This window comes from Triturus cristatus, chromosome 1_2 (genome assembly GCF_964204655.1).
Source record: "Triturus cristatus chromosome 1_2, aTriCri1.1, whole genome shotgun sequence".
Taxonomy (NCBI): domain Eukaryota; kingdom Metazoa; phylum Chordata; class Amphibia; order Caudata; family Salamandridae; genus Triturus; species Triturus cristatus.
Window position 1 is genome coordinate 447287378 of NC_140580.1, and position 27213 is coordinate 447314590.

Genomic DNA, 27213 nt, shown 5'->3' on the forward strand with positions numbered 1-27213 from the left:
CATCCGTCTCCCTACCCGGCTGACGCTGGTGTTTTTCAGCATGTGAGCAGGCATCTTTATTCTTGGGTTTCTGTACTGCATTGGCTGCCACAGCCCCCAGACCCTGGCAGTACGAGGTGGGGGTAGCACACCGCCACTGGGGCTGAGGGATGGGAGGTCCCCTTTCTAGCTCCTCACATAGCGTCCCGGGATGGCCAGTGCGATTCCTTCATTTTTAAAAGAGGGAATACACTATGGCGGTCACCCCTGGGTAGCTATAGTTAGAACAGCTTTTCCATAGAAAAAATAATTTTTGGTCTTCTAATAACTTTGGTGCCGTTCTACGAATCTTCATTAAACTTTCTACAAAAAAACATTAAGCCAACTTCTCCTTCCTGGAATGTTTTGGGCAGTCTCCTCTGTGGTGATGCTGCTCCAGGCGGTCAGAATCTAGTTTTACGCCAAGACTGGGAAGCTTGCTCTGAAGTTGGCAGGGTCCAGTTGTTGGTCAAAATTGTCATAAATGGTTGTCATTTTGTTATTGAAAAAGTCAGAGAGATCGTTACAGAGGTCTTTTGGGGGGGTGAAGTTGGCGGTGGCTACATGATGGAGAAGATTTCTTTGTAGGTGCCAGTGTTGATACGGTCTGCGATGGCTGATTCATTGGTGTTCCGAATTTGTTGGTGGTAATGTCTCGGGCTGACTTGAAGACGTCTCTGCCTTTGGTGTCTTGGCTCCTTCCCCACTTCTGTTCTAGTTGCTTGCAGTGCCTTCATCATCCGGAGTACCAGCTAGCCTGTGTTTGTGTTGTTGCCTTTTTGGCACATTTCTAGGAGGCCAAGGTATCCGTGCCGGTAAGGACAAGAAAGTGAACTTTAAAAAAAAAAAGAAATTGTTTTATTTGAAGAACAGTAGTGCAGGTATAATACGATACATATGATTCAGTGTCCATCAGCATAAAACAGTACATAATATCATAGTATTGATGCATCAGGATAGCCCCAAACATGCATATAGGTGAGTAAACCCTGTCCCCAGGTTCCACCGTCGCCAATCTCTTCCACCCTCCGCCCAGCACAACTCTATTCCAGTTCCTCCCCATCTTCACAGAAATAGCACTAACGGCCCCAAACCTTCTCCCATTTTTGGATGCAGCCCCTGCCCTGGTACACCACTTTTTCAGCCAAGGAATTGAACTTCTTGATGTCGCTTTTAGGTTGCAGATTAGCTCAGGGTGGTGCTCGGAGAGGGCAGAATCCCAATCCTGCTCTAAAACTTTCTTTCAGCAGTGATGGTCAGGTTCCCGGACTGGGGTCTATTATGGTGTAGGATGGTGATGTAGAAGCTGTCGAGAGCCGGGTCAGTCCAAGTGATCTCCATAGGTTTGTGGACCCTGATGAAGTGTTCAGCGACATGGGTGGATATGGTGACGTGCTGTGTGAGGCAGAGGCTTTCGAGAAAGAGGGTAGAGTTGGGATTTGTATGGCCATCTAAGTAAATTCAGGTAATCCAATAGTATGTAGGTGTCTATATAGGGCCGGCCTGATAGCCTCTCCGCTTTGCCTGCGCTGCGGGCAAGAAGATGGAACCTTTTTTCATACGGTGTGGCAGTGTGGGGTGATTGTGCGATTCTGGCGAAGAGTGTTGGCATGCCTGTCGGAGGTTCTGGGATGGGACCTTCCCTATTCACCTAGGTTTGCACTCCTACATGTTTTGGAAGGGATTGGAGGTAACCTTTACAAACGCCACCTAATGTTTTGGAGTGTTACGCTAGCTAAACGCGACATTGCACGCCATTGGAAGGCGGCTGCCTCGCCCCCCTTGGCGGCATGGAAGATTGGCTTAGATTTCAATATGGCTCTGGAGCTTCCAATTTTTAAGGCCAGGGGATGTCTGCATAAGCACATAAAGATCTGGAAGCGGTGGGCTGATTATAGCGGACTTTCGTTGGAACCCGTCTCACTTGGTATGGACGCGCACTGAAGATGGTATGTTACAATGTAGTTCGGGAGTGGCTCAGCCTGGGCGGGGCCTTCCTTTGTATTTCCTTATGATTTCGTTACTCACTGTGAGGGATGAGTTGCAATTGCTGGGGGAGGGTATATTCACAGTGCATTGGGGGGCTGGAGGTGGGGTTTAATTGCTTTTTTTCTGTTATTACATGTTGCCTTATAATTTGTAAAGCATAAGCATCAATGTATCATATATGTGGCAGAGGTTCTCTGGATTTCAGGGCTCTGCAGAATATTTGTGGCTTGACACAATAAAAATTTGTTTAAAGAAAAAAAAATAGGATGTAGGGGCTGGAGTTGATGGTTAGGGGCCTAGCGCAACCATTGGCAAAGTATGCTGTGCGGACCCTACAAAATTTGGATCTGGCTCGTAACTTGAAGGTGAGGTGCTCCATGTAGCTGGGAGCGGTGTCCGTGAAGGTGTTGAAACTAAAGGTGTCCTTTTATATAATGGCGACTCCTCTGGACTTGTTTTGACTGCCTTGTCTGAAGATTTTGTAGCCATTGGATAGCTGCAGTAATGTCTTGTGTGGAGGTCTTTTTCAGTCATGTTTCTGTGGGGAAGAGTATGGAGCGTGATCGTGCTGGCGATCCCATATCTCTGTAGTGTGCTAGCTGAGCGAGGCGTGGTTGCTTTTTGGACTGTGATAGTGCGGGAGAGGTGCTGGTTGCTGTGGTTGAAAGAGTTGTGAGGGTTAGAGGAGGCAGAGTACAAGATCATCTACATGAGGTGCAGGCTCCTTCTGTGTTGTGTGGCGCGGTGCAACAGCAGCGTGATGAGCAGTGACCAGGGTTGAGGGGCTGGAGGGATACAGCTGGGTAGTAGTGGGTTGGTGTGGAAGTAGAGGTCCTGCCTCTGAGTGCAGTTCTGGCATGGGCAGGAGGTTTCGAGAGAGAACGAGCGGAGCGAGGCCTCGAAGCGCTGCGATGGGTCGAAAGGGCTGTGCTTGGACAAAGTTCCAAGCAGAGGCAAGTCCTTGGGGTTATGGCAGCCACATGCTTAATGCAGTCCTTTCCCATGTAGTTCAACCTTTTATGCACATTCTCCAAAAAGTTAAGACTTTGATAGGTTTCCATTGCATGCTATTATTGCTACAACCACGGGCAGAGGCTCTGCTTCTACTTTGCATGGAAGAAAAAAGTGTTTAAGGGTCCCCACAATGCGGCTAAGAATTTTCTACCCTTTATGACTTCAATGTGATGCCTACAGTGCAGAAACAAGACTACAGGTATATAACTTTTTTTTATTAAATGGAGATCTCCATGACCATACATGAGCAATTAATTGCCCAGAGATTAAAACCAGTAGCTTGGTATCTTTATTTCTATGCAGTCCGCATATAACAGAATAATGAAGAATGATGTTACATAGGAAATGCATATTTTTATTAAAATAATTTGCCTTGTGATGGCTAAATAAATGCAGGTATTTTCTGTTGCTTTTCAAGCCTGTTTTCCTAAATAGAATTCTTGCTTATCAAAGAGATCTGTTCAGTTTGTGTAAATTTACATGTCTGTGAACCTCAGGTGATGTAAGCTGTGCTAATGCAAACATATTGGTACTTTTATTTGTTTTTGCTTAAAGCCATCATAATAATAATAATGATGATGATGATAATGTATTAATTTCGTTTAAATGCTCAGAGTCCATTGTCAGAAGGCATATGTATTTCAACGTTTATTTTTGTATCCTAGGATCTTTGTCTGATCCGCCAAACATTTCTGGCCTTGGACATTTTTGTGAACATATGCTGTTTTTGGGGACAGAGAAGTACCCAAAAGAGAATGAATACAGCCAGTTTCTAAGTGAGCATGCCGGAAGTTCAAACGCATTTACCAGCGGAGAACACACAAACTATTACTTTGATGTGTCACATGAGCATCTGGAAGGTGCACTTGACAGGTAAGCTGTCATTTAATGGTTTCATGTTTATTAAATCTGCATGTAGAAGAGCCGAATAGTCAACAAGACATGCACTAACTTTTACAACCGGAATTTAAACACGTGTTCTATCCTTATTTTTCGTCTGGTGATTCTTATGAAAAATGGTTTAGCGAAATTTGTGATTTTAATTGTTGTCCTTTCAAATCCTTTTTGTTGATAGTTAATCTTGGAGGTGAAGAGATGCAAGCAGAGATGATGCAAAAAGAGGCATGTGCTTTAACTGTAGCAAAAAGTCATGCCATAGATAGGGCCTCTTTGGGCTCTAACTTTCTACACTAGGAACATAATTCACTTGATCGGTACATTTAATTCATCATTCAGCAGTAAACCTGGATACATTTAAAGGCTGTCCAACTGGCTTATTCAGTGTGAATAACGCCCAGCCGAGATAATGCTCAGGTCCCAGTAGAAGCAGAAAGGGACTGCATTCGACTACTGCTTCTTATTGAGCAGAGCATATACCATGGCTGTGCTGCGCTTTGCTGTCCCAATTGAGTTTTAAACCATTGACTTGGAATATAAACTGGCTGTTAAAAAAGGTTTAGTAAATACAACATTTTTTAAGTGTCTGCGTTAGACAAAACAGGATGTTGCATGTATTTGCCCAACCGCTTTAAAAATTATTTAATACATTTTATTTTCAAAATTCTCCTATAAAATGTACGTTTAAATACTAATATGTGGAAAGCTTTGGAATGGTACATTTTGTTTGCTGTGGAAGGTGGCTATGTCATTGTGAAAATGGCAATTATTTTTGTGTAAAAGCAGAATGCATTTGCCCTGGCCTCGGTTTCTTATTTAGGAATTTGGGTAGCACAACTGTCTGTCTGGCTGGGATTAGCTTGCAAAGAAGCTAATGGTAATTGAATACTCACAGCAATTAAAGTGACTGTCCGAAGCCTTTGATTTATAACAGTAGCATGGGTCCAAAAACACTGGAGTCTAACCTGGACAAATTGGTCAGATCTATTGGAGCTCTTGAGTGGTAACCAGGAGACGCAAATCCAACTGCAGTATAAATCAGAGGAAGATGCTAAGGCACTTGAAATTCTCTGCTGCCTCGACTATTGGCAGCAGCTAACTAGGTCACTTTCTAAGTGCGATAAGGCAGGGCAATTGCTGGCTTAGTTGACCAGAATCGAACAGAGACTGACTGTGCCTGACAGCACAGGACAATGATGGAAGGTGGAGCAGTGTTTAGCCAAAGTGAAATGAGTGACTCTTTTTTTTGTTATATTACGCTATACTCTGCAGACCTATGGTTCATTTGGCGTTGAGGTAGTAATTTGGTATAATCCTTTCGTAAGAATTAATCCAAAAAAATAAGAAAATTTGACCTTGCGTGTGAAGGCAGAAACAAAAAAACAGACATGCATTTAAGAGTTGTAGGTAAGCCAACAAGTAAAAACGGGGAAGGTAAAGAAAATTAGAAACAAAAGAAGCTGTTATTTCAATCATTATTTCACACTTTAAACAGTAAGAGCAACATATGTGACACAGTGCAATGAAGCAGTGCTTTTATGAAGCTAAGGTGCAAAACACACATGTGAAACTAGTTTAATCAAACTGAGCAACAGGCTGCCCCCGAAAAAATACATCTTGAGTTGTAGTACTAGCAAATGTTCAGTAAATATTAGCCATTTATATAATACAGATTTTTGAACAGTCCATATTTTTTGGGGAGTCGATGTTTCACCTGCTACGGTTGACTTGACCAGGGCCATCATTGGGACAGTGTTGAAGAATCATTGTTAAAACAACCTAAAAAGATAATGAAGAACTAGTCACCAAAGGAAGAAAGTCTCTACACGAGATAATGCACTCCAAGGAAAAATAGACCAGTTTAAAAAAAAAAAAGGAAAATCTCAAGAACTAAATTGCATGTCCATTTAGTAACTGGCCATCTTTCAAACCAGGAATCTTCCTGTTATATTTGTGGATGACCTAAAGTACTGTGGTTCCTATTTTTTATTTTTAATGCATCCCGTTTTCCTCGTCCCTTCGGATGTCTGGATCTTGCATGACCCACCCATTCACCATTCTCCACTGCAGTGTGCCCTGGTTCTTCTCCACCTGGAATGCTCCGGGACGAGTGGGTCGGCGGTCACGTCTAGAGGGAAAGTGAGGACCTCTGGAAGGCCCGCTAGTCTCACCCAGTGCTCCATCGAGCCCATAGTATGCCATCCATTTCCCCCATACCCTACGGAACTTTCTCGGGCAGCCCCTCGCCTTGTATGTGACCCTCTCTGCCGCCATGTACATATCTATTCCCGGCTTCCAGTCTCGGAGCTGAGGTGGGGCTGTCGCTCCCCATGTTCGAGCTACATCCTGTTTTGCCACCACCAGAGCTAACATGGCGAAAATGAGCTGTGGGCGGCCTAGGTCTACATCTCCGGGAATGCCCAGCAGTATGACATTAGGGTCCAATGGTAGTGTTAGCCTAGAACCTTGCTCAACTCACCCAACACAGTTTCCCAGTAAATCTGTATAACGGGGCAGCCCCAGATGGTATGGTAGAAGTCCCCCTGTGTTTGTCCACATCTCAGGCAATTCGGGTGACTAGCGCGGCCCATGCGGTGGAGCCGGGCCCTATCGTAATAGACCCTGTGTAGGACCTTGTATTGAATGAGACGAAGACAGGATTTAATGGTCACCTCGCGGTGGTGCATTAAAGCTGCCTCCCAGTCTATATTTTCAAGTTTACCTAGGTTTAGCTCCCAGGACTCCCTTCGTCTCCTCAAACTATCTGGCTCATTATTATTCAGGGTCTGATATGTTAGCGAGACCGCCTTAGTAAGTACGTGCTCTTGTAGTAGGCGTCACTCCAATGGTTCATACTCCGGCATCGAGGAGGATAAGGAGCCCTCCGCCTGCCAGGCATGTCGGAGTTGTGCTTATTTAAGAAATTGGGGGGCGTGCAACTCAAAGTCAGTCTGCAGCACACTAAAACTTTTGAGTTTACCCTTGGCTAAAACGTCACCTATGGTAGAAATGCCAATGGCATCCCACCCCTCAAAGCCCCTCAGTTTGTGTATTTCCTTTAACCAGGGACAATGCCAAAGAGGTGTTTGTTTTGTAGGTTTGCGATCCCACCCCAGTGCTTTCGATGCCCTGTCCCAGACCTCCAGCGCAACTTGTGTGGCCGGGAGAAGTTTTCTTCTGCCCCTTCCCCTGTAGAGATAATACATGTATGTGCGGTTTGCCATAGTGTTGCTTTCAAGCCTGTAGGTGGGGTGGTCTGCCGTGGCGTGGAGCCGTCCGTTCACGGGGTTAGATGTTCCGCCCAGTAGTAGGCCTCTATATCGGGCAGCGAAATCCCCCCATTGTATCGGTTGCGGTGCAGTGTGGTCAATTCAATCCTCAGCTGCTTTCTACCGCCCAAAAGGTTTTCCGGGAGAGGTGGGGGGGGGGTACTCATTCTGGAGGGCATAAAGAAAACTGGGCAGGGTAATCATTTTAAACATAGCCACCCGACCCCGGATTGTGAGGGGGAGGGATTTCCATCTTTGTGCATCTGTTGTGAAATTGGTTATGACCCGCTGGATATTCTTCTGGTATGAAAGCCTCCTGTCTGTGGTAAGATAGATCCCAAAATATGTAAGCCCAGTGTGTGCTATCTGTGGGGCCCCAGGAAGCGCAGGCCAGGTGGCCACAGCTCGTGTGCTGTAGATGACCGACTTATGCCAGATTATGGCGTACCCGAAGCACGCCCCGTAGAGGTCCATGACTTCAAACAGAGCGGGGGTCGTGATAGTCGGGTTAGTAATATAATGCAGGATGTCATCCGCATAAAGCAAAATCTTTTTTTCCGCAGCATGCATTGGGGTAATGCGGAACCCCCGAATCTCCGAGCTCTGCCTAACCATACAGGCCACAATCTCTATCGTAAGAGCGAAGAGTAGTGGAGAAAGTGGACATCCCTGTCTGTTGCCCCTTCTGATGGGGTAATCTTCGAGATCTGGCCTGTAGGAAGGTGGATATCTGACTATGGTTACCCCCAACTTTTTGCCTAGTGTCTAGCTGGTTTTTCGACTTAGTTGGCCTGAGATCCTGCCATTCAGGGTCTCAGGCTGTCTGCTCTCTCTTTAAAATGGACTCCATGTACCCTAGGTACATACATAATTGGTAAGGATCACCTTATTGGACCCTGTACAGTGTAATCTAGGTACCCAGGGCATAGGTGTATCCTAGGCCTCCCAGGGGCTGCAGCATGTATTATTCCACCCCTGGTCTGGCCTTCCAATCAGACACAACTGGCTGATCACTCAGCTGGGACAAGGTCGTGTAATCACCCCTTGCTTAGATATAGTATACCTATATCTACCCTTAAAATAGACACATGTGTACCTATCAGCCACTCCTATGGCAGGCCTTAACAATCCTGGAGGCAGAGTGCTTGGTAACATGTGAGATGGTGCTCTAGCATGAGCTGAGCCTGTCTGCAGCTTTCGGAAACATGTCCTTATAGCTGTTCTATGATATAGCCTACCATATACTCTTAAAGTGCCTTATAATCTTAAACGGTTATGGTAACTATGGTTTGGCTTTATCAAAACATGTCGTGTAAGGTGTCTTAACACTTTGGAATAATACCCCCATACCATTTCTGGTGATGAGGATATTATTCCTCCCTTCTAGAGGGAGAGACATGTTAAAATCCTACTTTGCTGTTTAACTCCCACCAAAGCCTCAGCATCACAAAATGGATGCTGCTGCCACAGACACGAGTCTGACCTCCTGCTGCTGGGAGCCCTCCCAGCCAGGGAGGCCTGGACAATAGGTTTCCTGCTTGGGGAGGTGCTAGCACCTCCCCAGACAGACTTTAGTGTATTGGGGCAGGGAGGGCTGAAAGGAATGAGACATGCCTGGGGCACACAATGTGTACCATGCATAGTCCAGTTCAAACCGGTGCTGGGGCACTCCAGCCCCAGTCCTGGCGTGAAACTGGACAAAGGGAAGGGGGTGTCACCACCCCCCTCCCAGGTCCCACCCATAAGGCGTGACCTAGCAGGCAACCCAGCCCCCCAGATTAGTATAAGTGTGGTAGCTGGGCCCCAGGAGATTAGATTATCCTGAACCTGCAATTTGAACAGAAACTCTGGACCTTCGACATTCGATGAAAGAAGAAGACTGAAGAATCTCCCTTGTGGCCAAGGAGTGGCTACCCTGTGCAAACAGGCACCATCAAGAGACTTACCCTTTGCTTTGCTGAAGTTCTACGAGGGACCGACTGCAGAGCCCGACCAGAGCCTTGACTTCCAGACTTCTCCGACCCTGATCCACATCCACAGCCGAGCTGAGATCCGTGGAGGCGACAAGAGACGTGGGACCGGCTACCTGGGAAAAGTGGCGAGTATCTTCCAGCGCAGCTTCTGAGGTACCCTCGAAGTTGTGCACCGGGGATTGAGAAGCCCCAACCCCAAGCACCATCTGCACCGAAGATCAGCCCCCCACACTCCACGAGTCCTGCTTGGGGCCCTTCTGCATTTTCCTGCTTGCCGCGTCTGTCCGGTTGCTTGCCCGTTGGCTAGCGGCCTTTGTGACGACACACCTTTAAATCTTCACTGCTGGTTTGGCTCCTCCAGACTGGCACCCCAGACCTTCCTGGTCTGCACCAGAAGCAAGTCCTCCATTCTAAGTGGGTTCCGCTTGCCAAGGCTTGGTGAGTCCTAGTTCGACTTCGACGACGCCGACAGCAAGAGCCTTCGTGGGACAGCTCGCCTCCTGGTCCTGGTCGTCCTCGACGTCTCCTGGTACCCGTGGCTGCTGCGACAAGCTTCACCCTTCACCTGCAATCTTCACGACATCGCCTGGTTCCTTCCTGGTTCCACGTGGTCACTGGCTCGTGACCTTGACTCTGTCCCTTCTGCTTGCAGGTACCCTTCCTCCTTGATCCCGGCCTTGGGATCCACCGGACACTCTGCACTGAGTGCCTATCAGCAACTTTCCTTCAGGCATCCATAGATGTTCACGACGAAACCCGACGCAAGTTCACACCTATGCACCCGCAGCCCGTGGGCTAGGTAACTTGGGTACTTCGGTGCTCACAAGGGTAGTGACTATCCTAGGGTCTAGTTTCCGAGTCTCGACTTCCTAGTTGCTCCAGAAGTGTCCTAAAACTGCTTATTTCAGAACTGTACTATTTCTATCGATTATACTCATTACGCGTGAGTATTTCCACTCTGCACCTGAATCCCGTGGGCCTCCCACTTCCTAACTGTTGGTAGTGTAGTGTAGCCCCAGCGATTCCCTAGGCCTAGGCCTATTCTATTTCCGTGATAGTGGTCCTTATACCACTTCTTTAGTATATGGTTTGCGTGGCCCCTAGGGCCTAACTGTATTACTTACCTGTGTGACTTAATGTATGCTTGAATAAGACTGTGTTGTACTTACCTCGAATCTCATAAAGAGTGCTGAGGGTTTGACTAGAATAAATACACTTTATTTTATATATATATCTGTTGTGGTGTCCTTTCATTTGGTATTCAAGGGATTATATATGGTATCACAGCTGGCTTCACATGCCATTCGGAGTTTAGCCTAAGACTGCTCTTGTCCATGCTACCACTAGGATAGCTGGTCTATAAGGTTGACTTTACAACCAATCACCATAAGGGTTGTTTGGACTGATATAAGGTGTACACTAGAACTAGTGACATCATACATCAGGCCAACTTCTCACATGGCCATTCACCTTTACCCTCGCCCAAGGATCCCTGTTTAAGAGACCTATCCATTGCCGGAACTTAGGGCCTTTACCAAATTTAACCAGGGTGGCCTCGAGGAAGTGCCAGTGTACCGCGTCAAATGTCTTTTCCGCATCTGGGGACAGTAGCAAGTGCGGGTCGTCTCGGTCCTGAACTGCCATGATCCAGTTGTGGGTTCTTCGTAGGTTCAACCGGGTCGCCCAACCGGGCAGGAAGCCCGTTTGGTCTTGGTGTACTAGGTTAGTGATGACCTTGCGAAGCCGCAGGGCCAGGATAGTCGCTAATATTTTCACCTCCATATTAAGGAGGGAGATGGGGCGATAGGAAGCACAGTCCGTGGGGGGCTTGCCCTGCTTGTGGATAGGAATAATCGTGGCCATTCGCAGATCCAGGAGTAGGATTTCCTCTTGGGTGGCGTCCTGGAAAAGCTGCAGGAGGTGTGTGCCTATGAGATCGGCGCTTTGCTTATAAAATTCTGCAGGGCCCAGGGTCTTCCCAGGACATAGTCTGGTTATAGCCATTTTGATTTTGTCGACAGTGATGTCCGAATCTAAGCCTTCCTTATCATCATCGTCCAATGATGGGGTTTTAATGCTAATCAGATAGTCTGATATGGCTGCGGGCGCCCTCAGGTCTCTGGCTTCATAGAAGCGCTGATAGTGGGACGCAAATGTCTTTACTATCTGTGTATCTTGTGTCTGTGTAGTTCCTTAGGAGTCTACCACACTCTCCACCCAACGGGCTTCCATTTCTTTACGGCTAAGCCACGCCAGGAGCTTTCCGGATATGTCGCCCACGTCGTACAGCCTATGTAAGGTCGCTTGGGCCTGTGCCTTAGCCTCCTGACGGATAAGAATCCTATTTTGATGTTGCGTCTCTGTTAACTGCCTCAACACCTGCGGGTCTCTATGTGTGAGGTGCCGCCGTTCTAGGGTAAGAATTTGGGCTTCCAATGTGGCGCGTTCTTCCTGAACTTTCCTCTTTTCCCAGGCTATCCTGTTCTGGGCCCTATCCCGTAGCACCGTTTTATAGGCTTCCCACATCGTGACCCCTGACTGTACCAAGCCCTCGTTTTTGGCAAAGAAGACCTTCGTGTCCGCTCGGAGACCCTGGAGCAATTCCTTATTCTGTAAGTCCCAAACCGATAATCTCCAACCCCCCTGACTGGTGCGGGGTCTCTCTCCCACTCGGACATATAGGGACGAGTGGTCAGACAAACCCCGGGCCATGTATTCCACCTAATAAATGTCCTGGATGGCGCCCTGGGGGAGCAGCACATAATCCAGTCGCAAATGGACTCTGTGCGCCCCCGAGTAATAAGAGTACTGTCGGTCTCCTGGGTGCACGTGTCTCCATACATCCACCAGGCCCAGAGTGTTGGCCAGGTGGGCTAATTGTGTAACCGGGGGGGAATGGGCTGGGGTGCCTGAGCGGTCTAGAGGGACATGCTTCACGTTATTAAAATCACCCCCAATGATGTGCGTCGATCTCTGTGTCTCCAGCAGTATGTCTGTCACCCCATGTTCGGTTCCTGGTCTGCAGCTTCGGCGGGGCATAAACAGAGAGGATAGTGACATTCCTCCTTCCCCATGTCCCTGTCACTCCCACATAGGTTCCCTGGGGATCTACCCATGTCCGTGTGACCCGGAAAGGCCGTGACTTTTTAATCAGGATAGCACCTGAGGTGTATCCCGCATGTGCCAGGAACATATAGGCCCCCCATGCGAGGAACCCACATTTTGTGCCCTTGAGATGGGTTTCCTGCAACAGCACCACCTCCGGGTGGGAGTGTTTTATAAATGCCGACACCAGTCCTCTCTTAATTGTGTCACCCAAGCCGTTAACATTCCAGGTAAACACTGTAAAGGGGCTAGCCTCCAGACCCATCACTACCGATTATTGTGTATTGGTGGGACACGTGTATGTGGGGGATTAAATAATACCCTGTCCGGGAAATGTGGGTAATTGTGCAGATTCTCCAACCTCTGTGACTGTAATTAAGCAAAAACATTGTGAGCCATAATGATGTAACCCCTTGCTCCCAACTCCCCACCCCACCTCCCCAGTGTCACATCCCCCGCCAGGCGCTCGAGGTAGTGTATAAGGGTGGCAGAGGTCTGTTGCCCGCCCAAGCCCAACTTCTGCTATAAGTTCAAACTCCTGCAGCAACCCCAATTAGTCCAAAAAGAACAATCCTGGAATAATAAAAGACAGGCAGGAGCCAAGGACCAGAAGTGTAGAAGAGGGGAGGGAAGAGTCGAGTGAGGAGAAGAAAAGCAGGAAGAAGAAGAAGAAAAAGAAGGGGCGTCCCAAAGTCCAAGTCTGTGGCCAGTCCCTGCCTCTCACCTGCGATGGAAGAGAGCACTTCAAGCAGTCTGCAGGACTCGCTGTCTATATATCTCCGGGGGAGTGTCCAATCAACAAACTCCATTGTGCTAATCTGATGCCACTGCCAGTCCCAAAGGCTCATACTCAGGAGTGTGAATCAAGGGGGTCCGCCTGTGATACCAAAGTGTCTGTCACCGCATCATGCTCCATTGCCACTATTGCAACGGCCAAGGGATGCAGAGAAGGCTCGTCTTCACCTTCTTCTCCGGACGTGCTGCCTCTAGTGTCCGTCTCTGTGTCCGGTTCAGGGTGGTTGGGAAGGTGGAGGGTGTGTAAGCCCACCGACAGGCGAGAGTCCTGTGTGAGAAAGTGCCATCTTTCTTGCATGGTATGCCCCCACGTTTTGCTGAATTGCTGAATGTACTTTGACTAAGTGTGCCCTGGACTGCTGCCAATCAGGTGCCCAGGGCCTATGTTCCTTCCCTAAAACACAAAACACAAATTGGCAAACCCTGGCCACATATCAGCCCCTGGTAAAATGGTACCCTAGGTACCCAGGGCCTTGTGACCAGGGAAGGCCTCTAAGGGCTGCAGCACTCATTGTGCCACCCTTAGAGGCCCTGTACCCTTACACACACACTGCCCTTGCAGGCTGGGTGTCTGGGTACAAGATAAAACAAAGAGTCGACATGGCACACATCCCTGTGTGCTATACCCAGCACCTACACTGCCATGGCATACATCAGCCACCCCTCTAGCTGGGTGCCCTATGCCAGTGGTCTGGGGACAGGAGCAGGAGCCCTGTGCCCCTACAGTACCCAGGTCCATTCCTGGGCACTGTAAGTGCAGTGCTGCCATTTAAGAGCACATGGTGCTGAGAGCTCGTCAAACACGAGCTCCACAGCACCATAATGGCAACACTGAAGACTGAGAACTTTGGTATCAAACTTCTCAGCACATTAAACCCGTACTGATGCCATTGTGGGATTTAATGTACCAAGAACCCCAGAGGGCATCTTAGAGATGCCCCCTAAAACCCAACCTTCAATCCACGTCTGTTCTGAGGCTGCCTAGGCTGCCACACAGCAGACATGTTGCTGGACCCCTGGGTAGGAGAGCCCCTGCTCTCCTGGGCCTGCAACAATGCACATCCTGGGCGAGGTGCTAGGTCTCCTCCCCCAGGATGGGCAGGGGGAAGCTTCAAAGGCATGCCACCTTTGCAACCCCCCACTCTGGCGGGAAGCTTGGCCGGAAACCCCAAATAAGGACAGGGGATGTGCCAGCCTGCCAACCCCACCCCTCAGGTGGGGGAGGCGAGGTGAAGCACATCTCTGGGCTCTCGCCATCTTGAAGATGGGAAGCCCTGCCCAATCAGGATTAGGCTACTGCCCCCCTCCCACAGGATAGAGGCAGGATAGGGGGTGTACCCTTCACCTACCTGTAACGCCCCTAAATCTAGTATTTAGGGGCACCCTGAACCTTCCTTCCCCAGATTCCCGATTCCAAAATCCGAAGAAGAGCTAGAAGAAAGAAGACCTGCCCTGCAGCTGCTAAGAAGAGGAAGACATCAACTGCTTTGGCCCCAGCACTACCGGCCTGTCGACCCTCGAACCTGCTCCTGCTCCAACCCGGCATCTCTTGTGGCCAGCAACCTCACAAACCCCGGAGGACCTGGCTACCTTTTGACTCTAAGCCCACTGGGACTCCCATGAGTAGAGGCTCTACTCAAAATATACTTTTAATCCCTGGCAGCAGCCCGGAACCGTGAACCCAGCACACTCTGCACCCGCCAAGCCTGGCCTGTGCCGGAGTGAACATAGACCACGAGGACGACCCCACGGCGACTGTGACCCCGAGACCGGCACCCAAGGACCTCCCCCGACACTCCTGAAGAAGCCTGCAGCCTCAGAACAAGGTGCCCCCCCAACCGCGATCAACAGAGGGTAAGATTTCCTGACACCAAAAGGCACCCCGGCGCCCCGCGGCCCCCTGTGCCCAATCCCGGGGTACCTACCTATCCTCCAACTACCCAACTTACCTCCCGAAGTGGTGGTGGCACCTGAAGAGTCCTCGTCCCCGAGCTTGCAGTCTTTTTCTAAACCGGAGATTTCCCATTGAAATCAATTGAGCGCCCGAAGGCTCAAAAGCACCCTGCACCCAGCCGCCCGAGTGACCCTGGCAGTGTAACCTCTACACCCATCTACTTCCCCACTTGCCCTGAGTAAGTGACCAGGAGCCCAGCTCCCACAGCCGCGTGGCCTGCTAGTCAGCAGCCACCAACCAAGGCCCCCCTAACTCTCATAGGAGAACATTGGGCCTAACTCTCTCTGCACCCGGCCGCCCTTGCGCCGCTGAGGGTGAACCAACTGTACCTACCTGACCTTGGTAGACCCCTGAGTCTATGCCCAGAACCTTAACTCTGCCAGTCGAGTACTTACCTTTAAACCGATGACTCAATTTTCTCCATAGGGTAACATTGACTGGCTTTACTTGAAATTTCTTCAAAGTGTGGACTTTACAAAACTTAAAATATTCACCAAAAATCAGCCGAGTAACGAAAACGAAAATACTCACCTGCTATTAGGTGAGCTCCCAGTGCTGGATCTTGGTGCCCAGCACTGACTGAAAAATACTTACAACTGTACTTACCAGTTACCCAATTTTCTCCCATAGGAAATCATTGACTGTTTTTCTGTGAATTTTCTTCTAAGTGTCAATTTCTGCAAACTATAAATATTCTTTAAAAATCGTATAATTTCTGAAAACGTAATTACTTGCGTGTTTTGGATAAAGGTCCCAGTACTGAGTCTAGGCACCCAGTACTGGATTGCATAAGTAATTACCTACAGCATCTCATTCTGAGAAAGTATATTTCAATACCTATTGTTGGTTCTAAAATAAAACAAGCATATATTTTTTAGATATAAACCATTGGCCTAGAGTTCAGTTATTGAGTGTGTGAAACCATTTTCTGACCGAGTCTGTACCTCAAAATGCTTTACACTGTCCTCTGATACTGCCTTACTGCTCGACCAAGCTACCACTTTAGAGAGTAAGGTTATATCTAACTTTAGCCTCTGCCAAACCTCTGGGGACTGTGGACTCTGTACACACTGTACCTATTTGGGAACAGTATATACAGAGCCACTTTCTCACATCCAGTGAACGGCCACTCCGCCGGATCCTGCTGCTACCCCTTGATGCATAAGGCGTCACCCCCTTCAGACGGCTTCTCCGGTTAGCCCGTAGATGGAGCGTTCTTTGACGGTCCGAGGGTCGCGGGGCGCTCCCCACCGATGTTTGGCCATGGCGTGATGGAAGTTAGGGTTGCTTCAAGACGGGCCTTTCCTTGATCCATTGCCACGCTTCCTCCGGTGTTTGGAAGAAGTAGGCCTTCCCCAGGAATAACACTTTCAGTTTTGCGGGGAGTAGGAGCATATTTTGAATTTTTCGCTCTCGAAGCTTTGCCTTCATTGAATCAAAGGTCCGCTGTTGCTTCTGAACCTCCCTGCTATAGTCCGGGAAAATCATTATACGTGTGTTCTCGTGTCTGATATCTGATTTTTCTAGCTTCCCGAAGGGTCACGGCTCTGTCTAGGAAGTTAAAAAAACGCGCTATAACTGGTCATGGCTGCGAACCTGGGGGGCGGCCGCGCCATCAGGGCCCTGTGCGCCCTTTCTATGATGAAACAAGCGGAGAACAGATCTGTCGGGAAGGTGCGGCGGAGCCAAGAGTGAAGAAATTACATCATATTTGTCCCTTCGATGCATTCTCTAAGGCCCACAAAGCGGAGGTTTTTGCGTCTTAGCCCTGTTTTCACGCATCGTCAACACACCACTGAAGGTCTTTGTTCGAGGACCGGAGGTTTGCCGTGCATTTGCGGAGGTCCTGAAGGGCACCTTCAGCCTCTCCCAACCTGGTCTCTGATTCTGTGACCCTGGCCGCCTGGTTCCGTAGGTCTTGCCTCAAGAACGTCACCTCCTTGCCCACCTCGCCTACCTTCCCCTCCAATGCCGTTCTAGAAGACTGGATCGCCTGGAGGAGAGTGTCCGTATCGGTGAGAACAGCCGGTCGTTCCTCCGTGTGGGGGGTGATCACCTTTCTATAGCGATCCATTTTCCCCTGTCGTGGCGGCTTTAGGTCTTTATCCTTGACCATATTTGTAGCTTCCGGAGTGGGGCTCGCGACACAGGACGCCAAGGCCGGGGTCCAGCGCTGTGACGGTGGAGAGGGGGGGGGGACCAGTTCTCCGCCACCCCCCTGCAGGACAATCTCTCAAGGCAACCCCAGGCCACAGAGCACCGTTCGGTCTCAGCTGAGGGCTGTTTGTTCCCACCAGGGTTTTTCGCCCTGTCACCAAATCAGCCAGTGTCCGGGCCCTCCAGCCGAGACCGGAGGACAGAGGCGCTCCACAGGGCCGCCCCAGCAGGCACCCAGGGGTCCAGGCCGGTCAGAGCCGCTAAGGGCCAGCAGAAGCCCCCCCCCCTAGCATCAGGGCAGTTGAAAAAGGGTGGTCTCCACTTCATTTCCTCCAGGCCCCTCGCCGGCACAGCAGGGACTAGGATGTGTGCCACCGTCCTCCCTGTAGCTCCGGGGGCCTGCGTCTCGGCAGGCTCGTACAGCGTGTGGTTGGGGGCCGCCCTCCTACATATATGGTCGGCTCCTATGTCAGCCCAGTCCTGGATCCAGCTCGCAGAAGAATGGGGGAGCGGAGGCACGGTCCCAGGGAGCAGAAGGATTCACCCTCGCAGGCCTCAGTTGTGCAGGGGTCCGTCGCAGTTTACCGCTCTGCGCCAATCCATCGTGCCCCATATGCCGGAGTTCCGACCCACAGGGCTCGCTACCAGGCAAGAGCTCTCACTGCAATTCCCCACTGGGGCTCGGTGGGGTGGGGGGGGGGGGGGGGGGGGGTGGTGCGGACACGCTGAAGCCGATAATCCTCCCGAGCGGGTCCCCAAGGCTCCGCATAAAATGGCGCCTGTTTTTAACTTGTCAAAATACCATCTGACCGCTTCTTTGAGATGTTCTGAGCCATGGCTTGACTTCTGCCTCTACTAATCGACCAGACTTCTTTAAAATGAAGTTAGAACTCCTTAACTTTTTTAACAAAATCAGAAAATATATTTTCTTCAAAAACAAAGAATTTTAAGAAACATGGCAGCTAATGAATTTGAACCCTCCCTCTATCGGCCTTCATCATCTGCCCTCCCTATGCCCCCCCCCCCCGCCCCAGAGGTTCTAAACTTTGAAAAAACTGTCCTGAGAGAATACAAAGTACTGAGACATGATAACCAATATATCAAATTCATCTTAAGCAAGATAGAGAAAGATGACGTACTTACATGAAAAAATATACATTACAATTAAACCTGCTGATAATGATGGTGGGATAGTGATTTAAAAAACCAATAACTATAATGAAAAAATGTTCAGACCACTTTCTATACCACAGCATTACAAAAAATATATGGTGATCCATCCAATGAAATTCAAGCACTTATTTAAATACCAAACCCAGCCTACGAAAGATGAGGGTTACTTTAGTGACAGATAATTTAGTTTTCTTAACAAAACGTCACCTAGGACACCTTTGACATATATACACTCCCTATCATTCCCAAAAACATCATGCAACCTCCACCCCGCCTCTACCATTATGCGAGTGTCTCCGTTTTAGCGCAGTTTTATCAATACATATACTACTTCATAAAACCTTTTGTGCAGTAAACCACAGCTTATATAAGAGATAGCACTGACTTTATCATCTACATTTAAGACTTTCCATTTGACAACAGTTGCCAAATTCTAGTCACCCTTGATATTCATTTCCAAAATATAAATATCTCTCAATATAAAGCAATTGATATCATCGACGAAATCTTAGATCCCTGCCCAGTTCCTCTAGAAGTTCTGACTGAAATTATTATTAAAAACCAAAGGAAATGATGGACGGAGCGTTGAACATTGCAAGCACTCACCCCCAGTCAACTGATCTGGGTTTAATCCATCACCGTTCTTTAGCCCACTCTGCCACCCCAGTTCAGACATGGCCATATGCAAATCAGTCTGACCCTGTGCCTCATGGGAACAGTCCAGCCCGAACTGCCAAGCCATGTCTTTCCTGGACCGGAAACAAGCTTCCTAGGACCGGTTTCTGGCATTTCAGCCGTCTTCAGCCAGGCTTGCTTGAGTCCAGTGGCAAAGTGAGCAAGGGACTCGCGTCTGAGCGTACCCTGCCAACTTATGGCGAACAAAGCAAAAACCAAAGGAAATGATGGACGGAGTGTTGAACATTGCAAGCACTCACCCCCAGTCAACTGATCTGGGTTTAATCCATCACCGTTCTTTAGCCCACTCTGCCACCCCAGTTCAGACATGGCCATATGCAAATCAGTCTGACCCTGTGCCTGGCTTACAAAGCAAAAACCAAAGGAAACATGAAGACATGGCTTGGCAGTTCGGGCTGGACTGTTCCCATGAGGGACAGGGTCAGACTGATTTGCATATGGCCATGTCTGAACTGGAGTGGCAGAGTGGGCTAAAGAACGGTGATGGATTAAACCCAGATCAGTTGACTGGGGGTGAGTGCTTGCAATGTTCAACGCTCTGTCCATCATTTCCTTTGGTTTTTGCTTTGTTCGCCATAAGTTGGCAGGGTATGCTCAGACGTGAGTCCCTTGCTCACTCTGCCACTGGATTCAAGCAAGCCTGGCTTGAAGAATTTGTCCTTCTGTAAAGAAACTGATGCTCATGTAAAGCGCTCTGTTACTCAATGTCTCTGGTCCAGTTTGCGCTATATAAAACTCTAAAAATAAAAAATAATAATAATAAATAGATGTTGCAGGCCACTGCTGACTCATTTCTTGTCATTGTTTTAATATCTATTTGTATAAAAGGTGGCTAGACCTATAATTGTGGTGGCTAGCATTTTTAACATTTAATACTTTTTAAACGACCTTAACTCTTAAGATGTTTCCTTTTATATAACATTTCCAGTTATATTTGGAGATTGATCACATTTTATTTTATTTGTCTTATTAAATTAGACTTTGTCTAGGAAATTGACATATTTTACGATTGCGTTCAGAGTCCAAAACATTATTTACTCATGCTCAATTGTGTTTTAACTCTGCATTGCATCAGGGTCTTCTCTTGTGTATATGTGTACTTTTATGGTGGTGTATGATAACCGAATAAAGAATGAGTGAGACAGATTGCATGTCTTCCTAACAGAGGTTACCTAAAATGCTTACTCACACAAACTAGGAAAAGAGCCTAGTTTCACACTAGGGATTCACTGCTCACACCATCTACTAGTGCTCTAGAATCTCGAAGAACTGCATTTGTTATCCAATTCGGTCATTCATGCAGCAAACATAAGAATATTGTTATAAGTTATTGGCACACTTTAAGGTCTCTTGACTTTGATTAGGAGTCCCCTGATTTGTTTTTTGAAAGCGGTAAGAATGCTGAAGATCACTTAGTCCAGGCTCAAAGTGATTCAAGTGCCCCCCCATAACTGGATATCGGTACTGAGCCACTACACAAGGGGCACATATACTGTTTGCACCAACAGATTCAACACTAAGGTATTTGACAGTGTTGAGACACATTTTTCACTTAAATGCTGCACTAATTATAGCCTACTTTATTCTACTTGTTGGCTATGTGGTAAAATGTATGTTGGACAGACCACACAGCACATTTTCTGTAGAATACTACAACACAAGTGCAGCATACATCATCACACATCAAATGCCCTTCTAATGGTCCATTACCAACAAGTGAGACACACAGAACAGGACAGCAAGTGATTTAGCAGGTGTCACTGGATCCACAGGGAGCAGACATCCAAAGGACTTTACTAATCTTTGAATTTCTGTGTATCAACTGTTTTGGACTCTGTGAAATGTGGATTGATTGTATTGGAAGAGAATGTACAAACATGGTCTAGTCTTATGTGCTATATTTAGACTTATTTACATTGAACCTGCTTGTTGTGATATTCCATTGGATTTCAATATTTTATCATTATTTTTTGGTAATGGTATATATGATGATGATGATTATCTTGTTTTCACTCTTCAGTGATGTTAAGTTAATTCATTATGTGGTTGTTTTTCCTGTCTCATGCTTGTTTTCTGCGCATTCGATTCTGATAACACCACTTTGGTGATAAAGCCACATCTCAGCCCCACCTACATCTTGTCCTCTCCGTACATTTGCTACAAGGTGGCGCATTTCTGGTACTACTTTTAAGTAGAAAATTGCAGACCATGTGTTCCCTTTTGACGCTACGCACATTGTTCCAAGCAGGAATCTTGATTTGATAAGGTTTCCTTTCCCATTTGCCTCTCCCACTCCTGACTCCTGCAGTGTGCGGTTTTGTGCGAACATTCATTTGGACTTTCCGCTTGCATAGACTCGGCACCCTTTGCTTGCCGTGTACGCGACCTTCACTGGGGTGTCCGTGTCTGCACCTACCTCGGCCTGTGACTGAGTTCAGTGCACTAAATGCCTTTCAGCATCCACGGGCTTCTATTTGTCTCCTTTTCCTGTTAGGTCTTTTCTAATTTTATGCTTCTGCTTTGTTTCCCACCTACTCTCCATTTGACCACCCATGTCATTTCTTTAATTCTAAGTGCCCTTTATACTCTTAAATGCTCATTGGCGTCCTCCCTCGCGGTGAATGTGTTTGCCTTCGATCTGGTCTACATAGATTACACCTTCCTGGTGAATAGTCCTGCAATGTCTACTTAAGTTACTTTTACTTCTCTATGGTTTGACACCTATTTTCAACCTCAGTCAATTGTTATGATGTTTTCTGCTCGAATTATGTAGTTTGGACTTACATGATCTTTGGATTGCCTTTCCTTTTACTCATTTTGAAAGGTATCTTCCATTTCCACTTTCTCTTTTCTTCTATACTACCTTTTGTCCTTCTACCTTTTTGTCCTACTACTTAGGCTATTTTATCACGGACACTACCACTGCCTTTGTGGGTCTTCTTGACACCTCTATTCTATTCAGTTACCTCTGTTTAGAAAGAATTGTCCTCCACTGCAAATTTTTCTAGCTGAACTGTATGCTCCCAGTCACCACCCAGTACTCCTATCTCTAGGATCCCTTCTAAGTAAGCCCATCCCTCCACTACTCACCTTTGGTGTCTCTAACCTTTTTTCTAGTTATCCCTTATCTTTTCGGCTGCATTTCCAAATTCCCACTCATCCGACTCACCAGTGCTACCTTTCCTTCATGGTAAGTAGAAATCACTACCAATTCAAGATACTGCTTTTGGGGGTTACAACAGCCCCAAGAGTATTCTTAAAATGCAGTTGTAGCCGTCCACCTCAGAAGGGGATAATATGTCTTCCCCTATCTGGACCACAATGCCTAGCAGACAATCTCCCTGCTCCACAGCTTGGGACTTAAAATAACCAACATCAAGTTATATCATCAACCCTTACAAATTCAGCCCTTTTGGGGTAAATTCTCAATACTGTCCCCCGCATGGCTTACCTCCACCCCCAACAAAGTGCTAGCTTTTCAGCAGCTATTTGCCTCTTTTTCTGCCAAATAGTCATCTTCCAGTCATAACAGACATCTGTCTTAAGCTTGATGGCCTTGTGTGTTGCCAGGTTTCCGATACCAGACTACACTTTCACCTGTTGCAGATGTGCCTCTCACCATAATGGTCACAAGTGGAGTATTGTTTACAAAATCTAGTGTTGGTAAGGGTTAGCACTCATCGCTGTCAGCAGTGGTAGAACAGTAGCAACCTTTGCAGGGCAGACCCTACGCTGACACAATTCCACAAGTGGCCCTCACTACAGGTGCATCTCCATTACAGTTCAGGGGCTCTGGTCACCCCAACAGCAGGGGTTCCACATCATCTATATGGAACTTCTTGTCATTTATCAAGCCCTCAAAGACATCTTCCAGAACATTCAGAGCAAGTTAATAATGTTAAAAATAAACACCAGCTAACTGCAGAAACAGGTTGGGGCTCACTCATTGTAGCTCTTCTTGTCAGGACTGGTAATGACGTTGCTACCCTGTTCAGCAGGATGCATCAAGTTCACGAGTGGACCTCCACCCACAAGTCCTACTCCCCTAATTCCAACACTAGGGATTTTCGCAAAATGACCGATTCACTACTCCCGAATAATGCAAAATGCAAAAGCTTCAACTCTCGTTTTCAACACCCGCAGTCCATGGTCAATGCAGTATGGATGAACTGGTCCGGGATATTTTCCTACGCTTTTACTCCTTTCCTACTCATTCAGTTCATAGTAAGGAATCTTTGGAACATCTGTGACGTGGTGGCTCCCACATGACAACTATGGTTTGCATCCTTCCTCAAGATGTTTGTTTCTTCTCACAAGGCCATCCCCAAAAGGCCGGACCTTCTCACTGAGGAACAGGGCAAGATCACACACCTGACCTGAAGCAACACAATATAAAAATTTGGCAATTGAGGTCTTAGAATTTGGTTATCCATAGCTCCCAAAGGAGTGAATGGTCATTCTAAAACAAGCTTGCATACCTACTACTAGATCCTGCTGTGCAATAAAGTGAAAAATGTTTTTTCACTGTAGTAATTCTTAAAATCTGAACCCGTTTAACCCAGCAGTCCAAGACATTGTCTGTTATTTGCTTCACCTCCAGAAATCAGGGTTCGCAAATACCACCATACGCTTACACCTTGCGACTATTGGTAATACATATGAAACGAAGAACATTCTTCTCCTTTTAGAATTCCATTTGTTAAAGCCTTCATGGAAGGCCTCAAGAGTTTCACCCGCTTCTCTCTGGAATCTCAATATAGTGCTTGCAAGACTCATGAGGCACCAATTTGAGCCACTACATTTTTGTATTTTCTCACTGAGAAAATGGCTTTCCCCATAGCTGTTAGTTCCCTGGAGAGTATAAGTGAGCTACAGGTCTTCACTTTACAAGTTTGCCAAGTTCATGCCAGCGAGAGTTGTCCTTAGGAATGACCAAAATTCTTTGCCAAGGTGGTCTCTCCATTCCACCTTAACCAAACAATTCAGCTACCGGTCGTTTTCCACACCCAAACTCCGTTACGGAATGGAACCTTCACAACTTGGATGTTAAAAGACCCCTAATACACTATTTTGACATAGCAAAACCTTTTCATAAAACGGAACCACTTTGTGTCGATTTTGCTAAAGCTCAAAATATCAAAATCTAGATATATTGGTTAAATGCATCCAGACATGCTACCTTAAAGCCAAAGGGGTTCTCCTCACTCTCCCTAGGCCACACTCTTACTAGGAAGAAGGGGTTAATAATGGCATTTTAGGGAATATTGCCTCAGCTGACAATCGTAAAGTAGCTACATGGTCAAACCCACACACCTTTACTAAGCATTCCAGTGTTGATATTCTAGCCAGTCAGCAGGCTAGAATTGGCCGAATAGTATTAAGAATTTTATTTTAGGAGGGCTCCAGAGAGCCGGCGCGCAAGATTGCTGCACTGCTGTGAATCTTCTGCAACCCAGGGAAAACTTTCGACATAATCCTGCTCCAATTTGTCCCCATCAAGCAGCAAACTACCACTGACCGCTGGGCTAACGGTATGGGGAATCGCCACGTACTCTCGCTGACCGCAAAGAATGCGGGATCAGCCCAGCATTCCTCTTATCTTACTGTGGATGGCGAGGCAGTAATAGTAGCCTGCCGATGACATGGCACATGACTCCTGGGCACTGTTGAGTGGCGACAGGGGGGACAGACATCTTAGAACCCCCTACCTGGGCAGGCGTTCTCGTGCGAGACCTGCATGCCTGTATTGTTTCGGTCACAACAGTGGGCAGACGAGGGGCAAGATCCGTGCTTACTTGCGGGGGCCTATTGCTCCTGATGTCGCTTCTACCGAGCCTCAGGGTGTACTGAAGCCCGAGGCCTGCTGAAAGGCTGTTTCCGTGATAGAGCACAGTGCGCTGGGAATTGCCCGCACACACCAAAGTGAAAGCGAACAGCTGCTTAACATGGAGAAGGTGCTTAAGCTTATATCTGCGAAAAACGAGGACCTGGAAGTGAAGTCACGCAGAAATAACCTACTCATCCTCGGTATACCGGAATCCACCAACACGGGAAAAATGGAGGATTATATAGAACTCTTGCTTAATGCGCTGTTCTTTGCTGAGGCATTCCCAAAAATGTTGATCGTCGAACATGTCCATCAGGCGCTGATGTCCCGCCCTCCATCCAGGGCTCCTGCGCGACCAAGCCTCGCTAGGCCATTGAACTATCGAGACCCTGTCCTTTGTCTGGCCAGGGAGAATCGGAATCTACAGTTCAAGGACAATACAATGTCTATATACCAAGACTTGACCATAGCGGTCCAAGAAGTGCGTAGGAAATATGCACCCATCAAGCAGAAACTGAAAATGGCTGATGTGCCTTACGCCATGCTCTATCCTGCTCACCTACGGATATCCTACAGAGGGAAAGGTCACAGTTCATAAGATATAAAGTTCATATGTCCTTATTGCAGGAATCTCACCTAACAGATTCTGCACATAACCACATTTGGGCCTGCTGGGCAACCCACTGATACTTTACTACTTTCTCTTACTATGCGTGGGGAATAGTCCTTCTCATCCATCCGGGCGTACCATACACGCATCTGTGCTCCATTAACGATTTTCAGGGGCGATATACACTGGTGTGGGGTCGGCTGGCCTGGACATTGGTTGCCATGGTCAACTGCTATGGCCCCAATACCGATGACCCGACATACTTTGACCGGCTCTGGGGGCGGGTTATAGACATTGGCTCCCTGCATGTTCTATGGGGAGGGGACTTAAATATCACACTGGACAAGGTCATGGATGGATTGCACACCCATCCACATATCCTAGTTCTGCAGCTAGATATGTTAGAGACATCATAGAAGAACATGAACACATTAATGTATGGATAGCACTTCACCCTTCGGCTGAGGAGAGTACCTTTTACTCTGGTGTGCATAATAGCTGGTTGAGACTGGACTACTGGTTAGTGTCCAAAGGGCTAAATAGCTGGATACATAAGGTCCCTCCTCTGTCCTACTTGAGCTATACACCTGATCGCTGCCACTTCAGGAGCCTCATTGAGGTTGTCTCCCACCCTATTATTAGGTGCTCAGTTCCGTGAAGAACTGCTGCAAGAAAACGCAGAATTTTTTCTGCAAAAACAAAGATTCTGTCCACAGGTGGGAACAATATGGGAAGCCTTTAAGTTCATCATATGGGGTACCTGTCTGGCCAAGGAGTCAGAATGGAAAAATTTGGAAGCCCAGTCATGTGGCTCTGAGGACCCTAAACTCTTTAAACCAATCTGCCATACCTTATCTGAATATCAGGATACGGCAGAGACAGAATGCCTCTAAGGTGGAAAGTATGTGCGGGGTCGTGCATCCGGCGAGGGTGAGCCCCTAGGCCACACTTTGGCAACCATGACACACTAACCCCGTTTTACTGACTACATTCTCAAAATACGAGATGTAGACGGTTTGCTGGTCCGGGACATGCTGAATATATTAACACACCTTGCAGACCACAGAACACAAACATTGATACCTACATTGACGATGCCGCACTGTGATGGTTAAGTGACACACTAAGACAATTCCTGGCAGCGGAGTTTGAGGATGATGAGATTAGAGAGGCCATAATGCAACTCCAATTTGGCAAAGCCCTGGGACCAGAGGGGCTACCATCCGAGTGTTATAAAACATACATTGGCACACTACTCTCAGTTCTGAAATCTGTATGAGTAGGCAGAAAAAATTTGGCTCTCTCCCGCCATCCATGCGAGAGTCTATATTATTGCTTTGCCTAAACCTGGGAAGTCTCCGTAGCAGTGCGAGTCTAACAGACCGCTATCGCTCATTAACTGTGACGCTAAGATTTTTGCAAAATTACGAGCTGATCACCCCTCCCCTACTCCTGACATTCCAGGTTCGACAGGATCAGTCTGGCTTTATTCCTGGACGTTCGACATCGCATAACTTAAGGACACTCTTTGCACTTCTGCAGGATATTGATGCGGATCCCATTGTGGTGGTGACTTTTTTAGACGCCACCCAAGCTTTTGACTATCTGATGGTGGGCCTAAGGGATTCCCTGTTTCGTTCCTATCCTAGATAGCTTTCCTTTATTCACAACCCGTTTCGAAAGTTAGAATTAATGGCGCAGACTCAGAACTCACAATTTCCAGTGGCACCCGGCTG

At 47.6% G+C, this 27213-nt stretch overlaps 1 protein-coding gene across 4 annotated transcripts in view; it reads left to right on the forward strand.

The window, feature by feature from the left end:
* IDE (insulin degrading enzyme) overlaps positions 1-27213 on the forward strand; it is a 1118175-nt gene that overhangs the window by 140233 nt on the left and 950729 nt on the right. For all 4 annotated transcript variants that reach the window (XM_085606153.1, XM_085606152.1, XM_085606150.1 and 1 more), the window contains exon 3: positions 3687-3894. In XM_085606153.1, coding sequence (XP_085462279.1) covers positions 3687-3894 — 208 coding nt within the window. The remainder of the gene's footprint in view (positions 1-3686; positions 3895-27213) is intronic.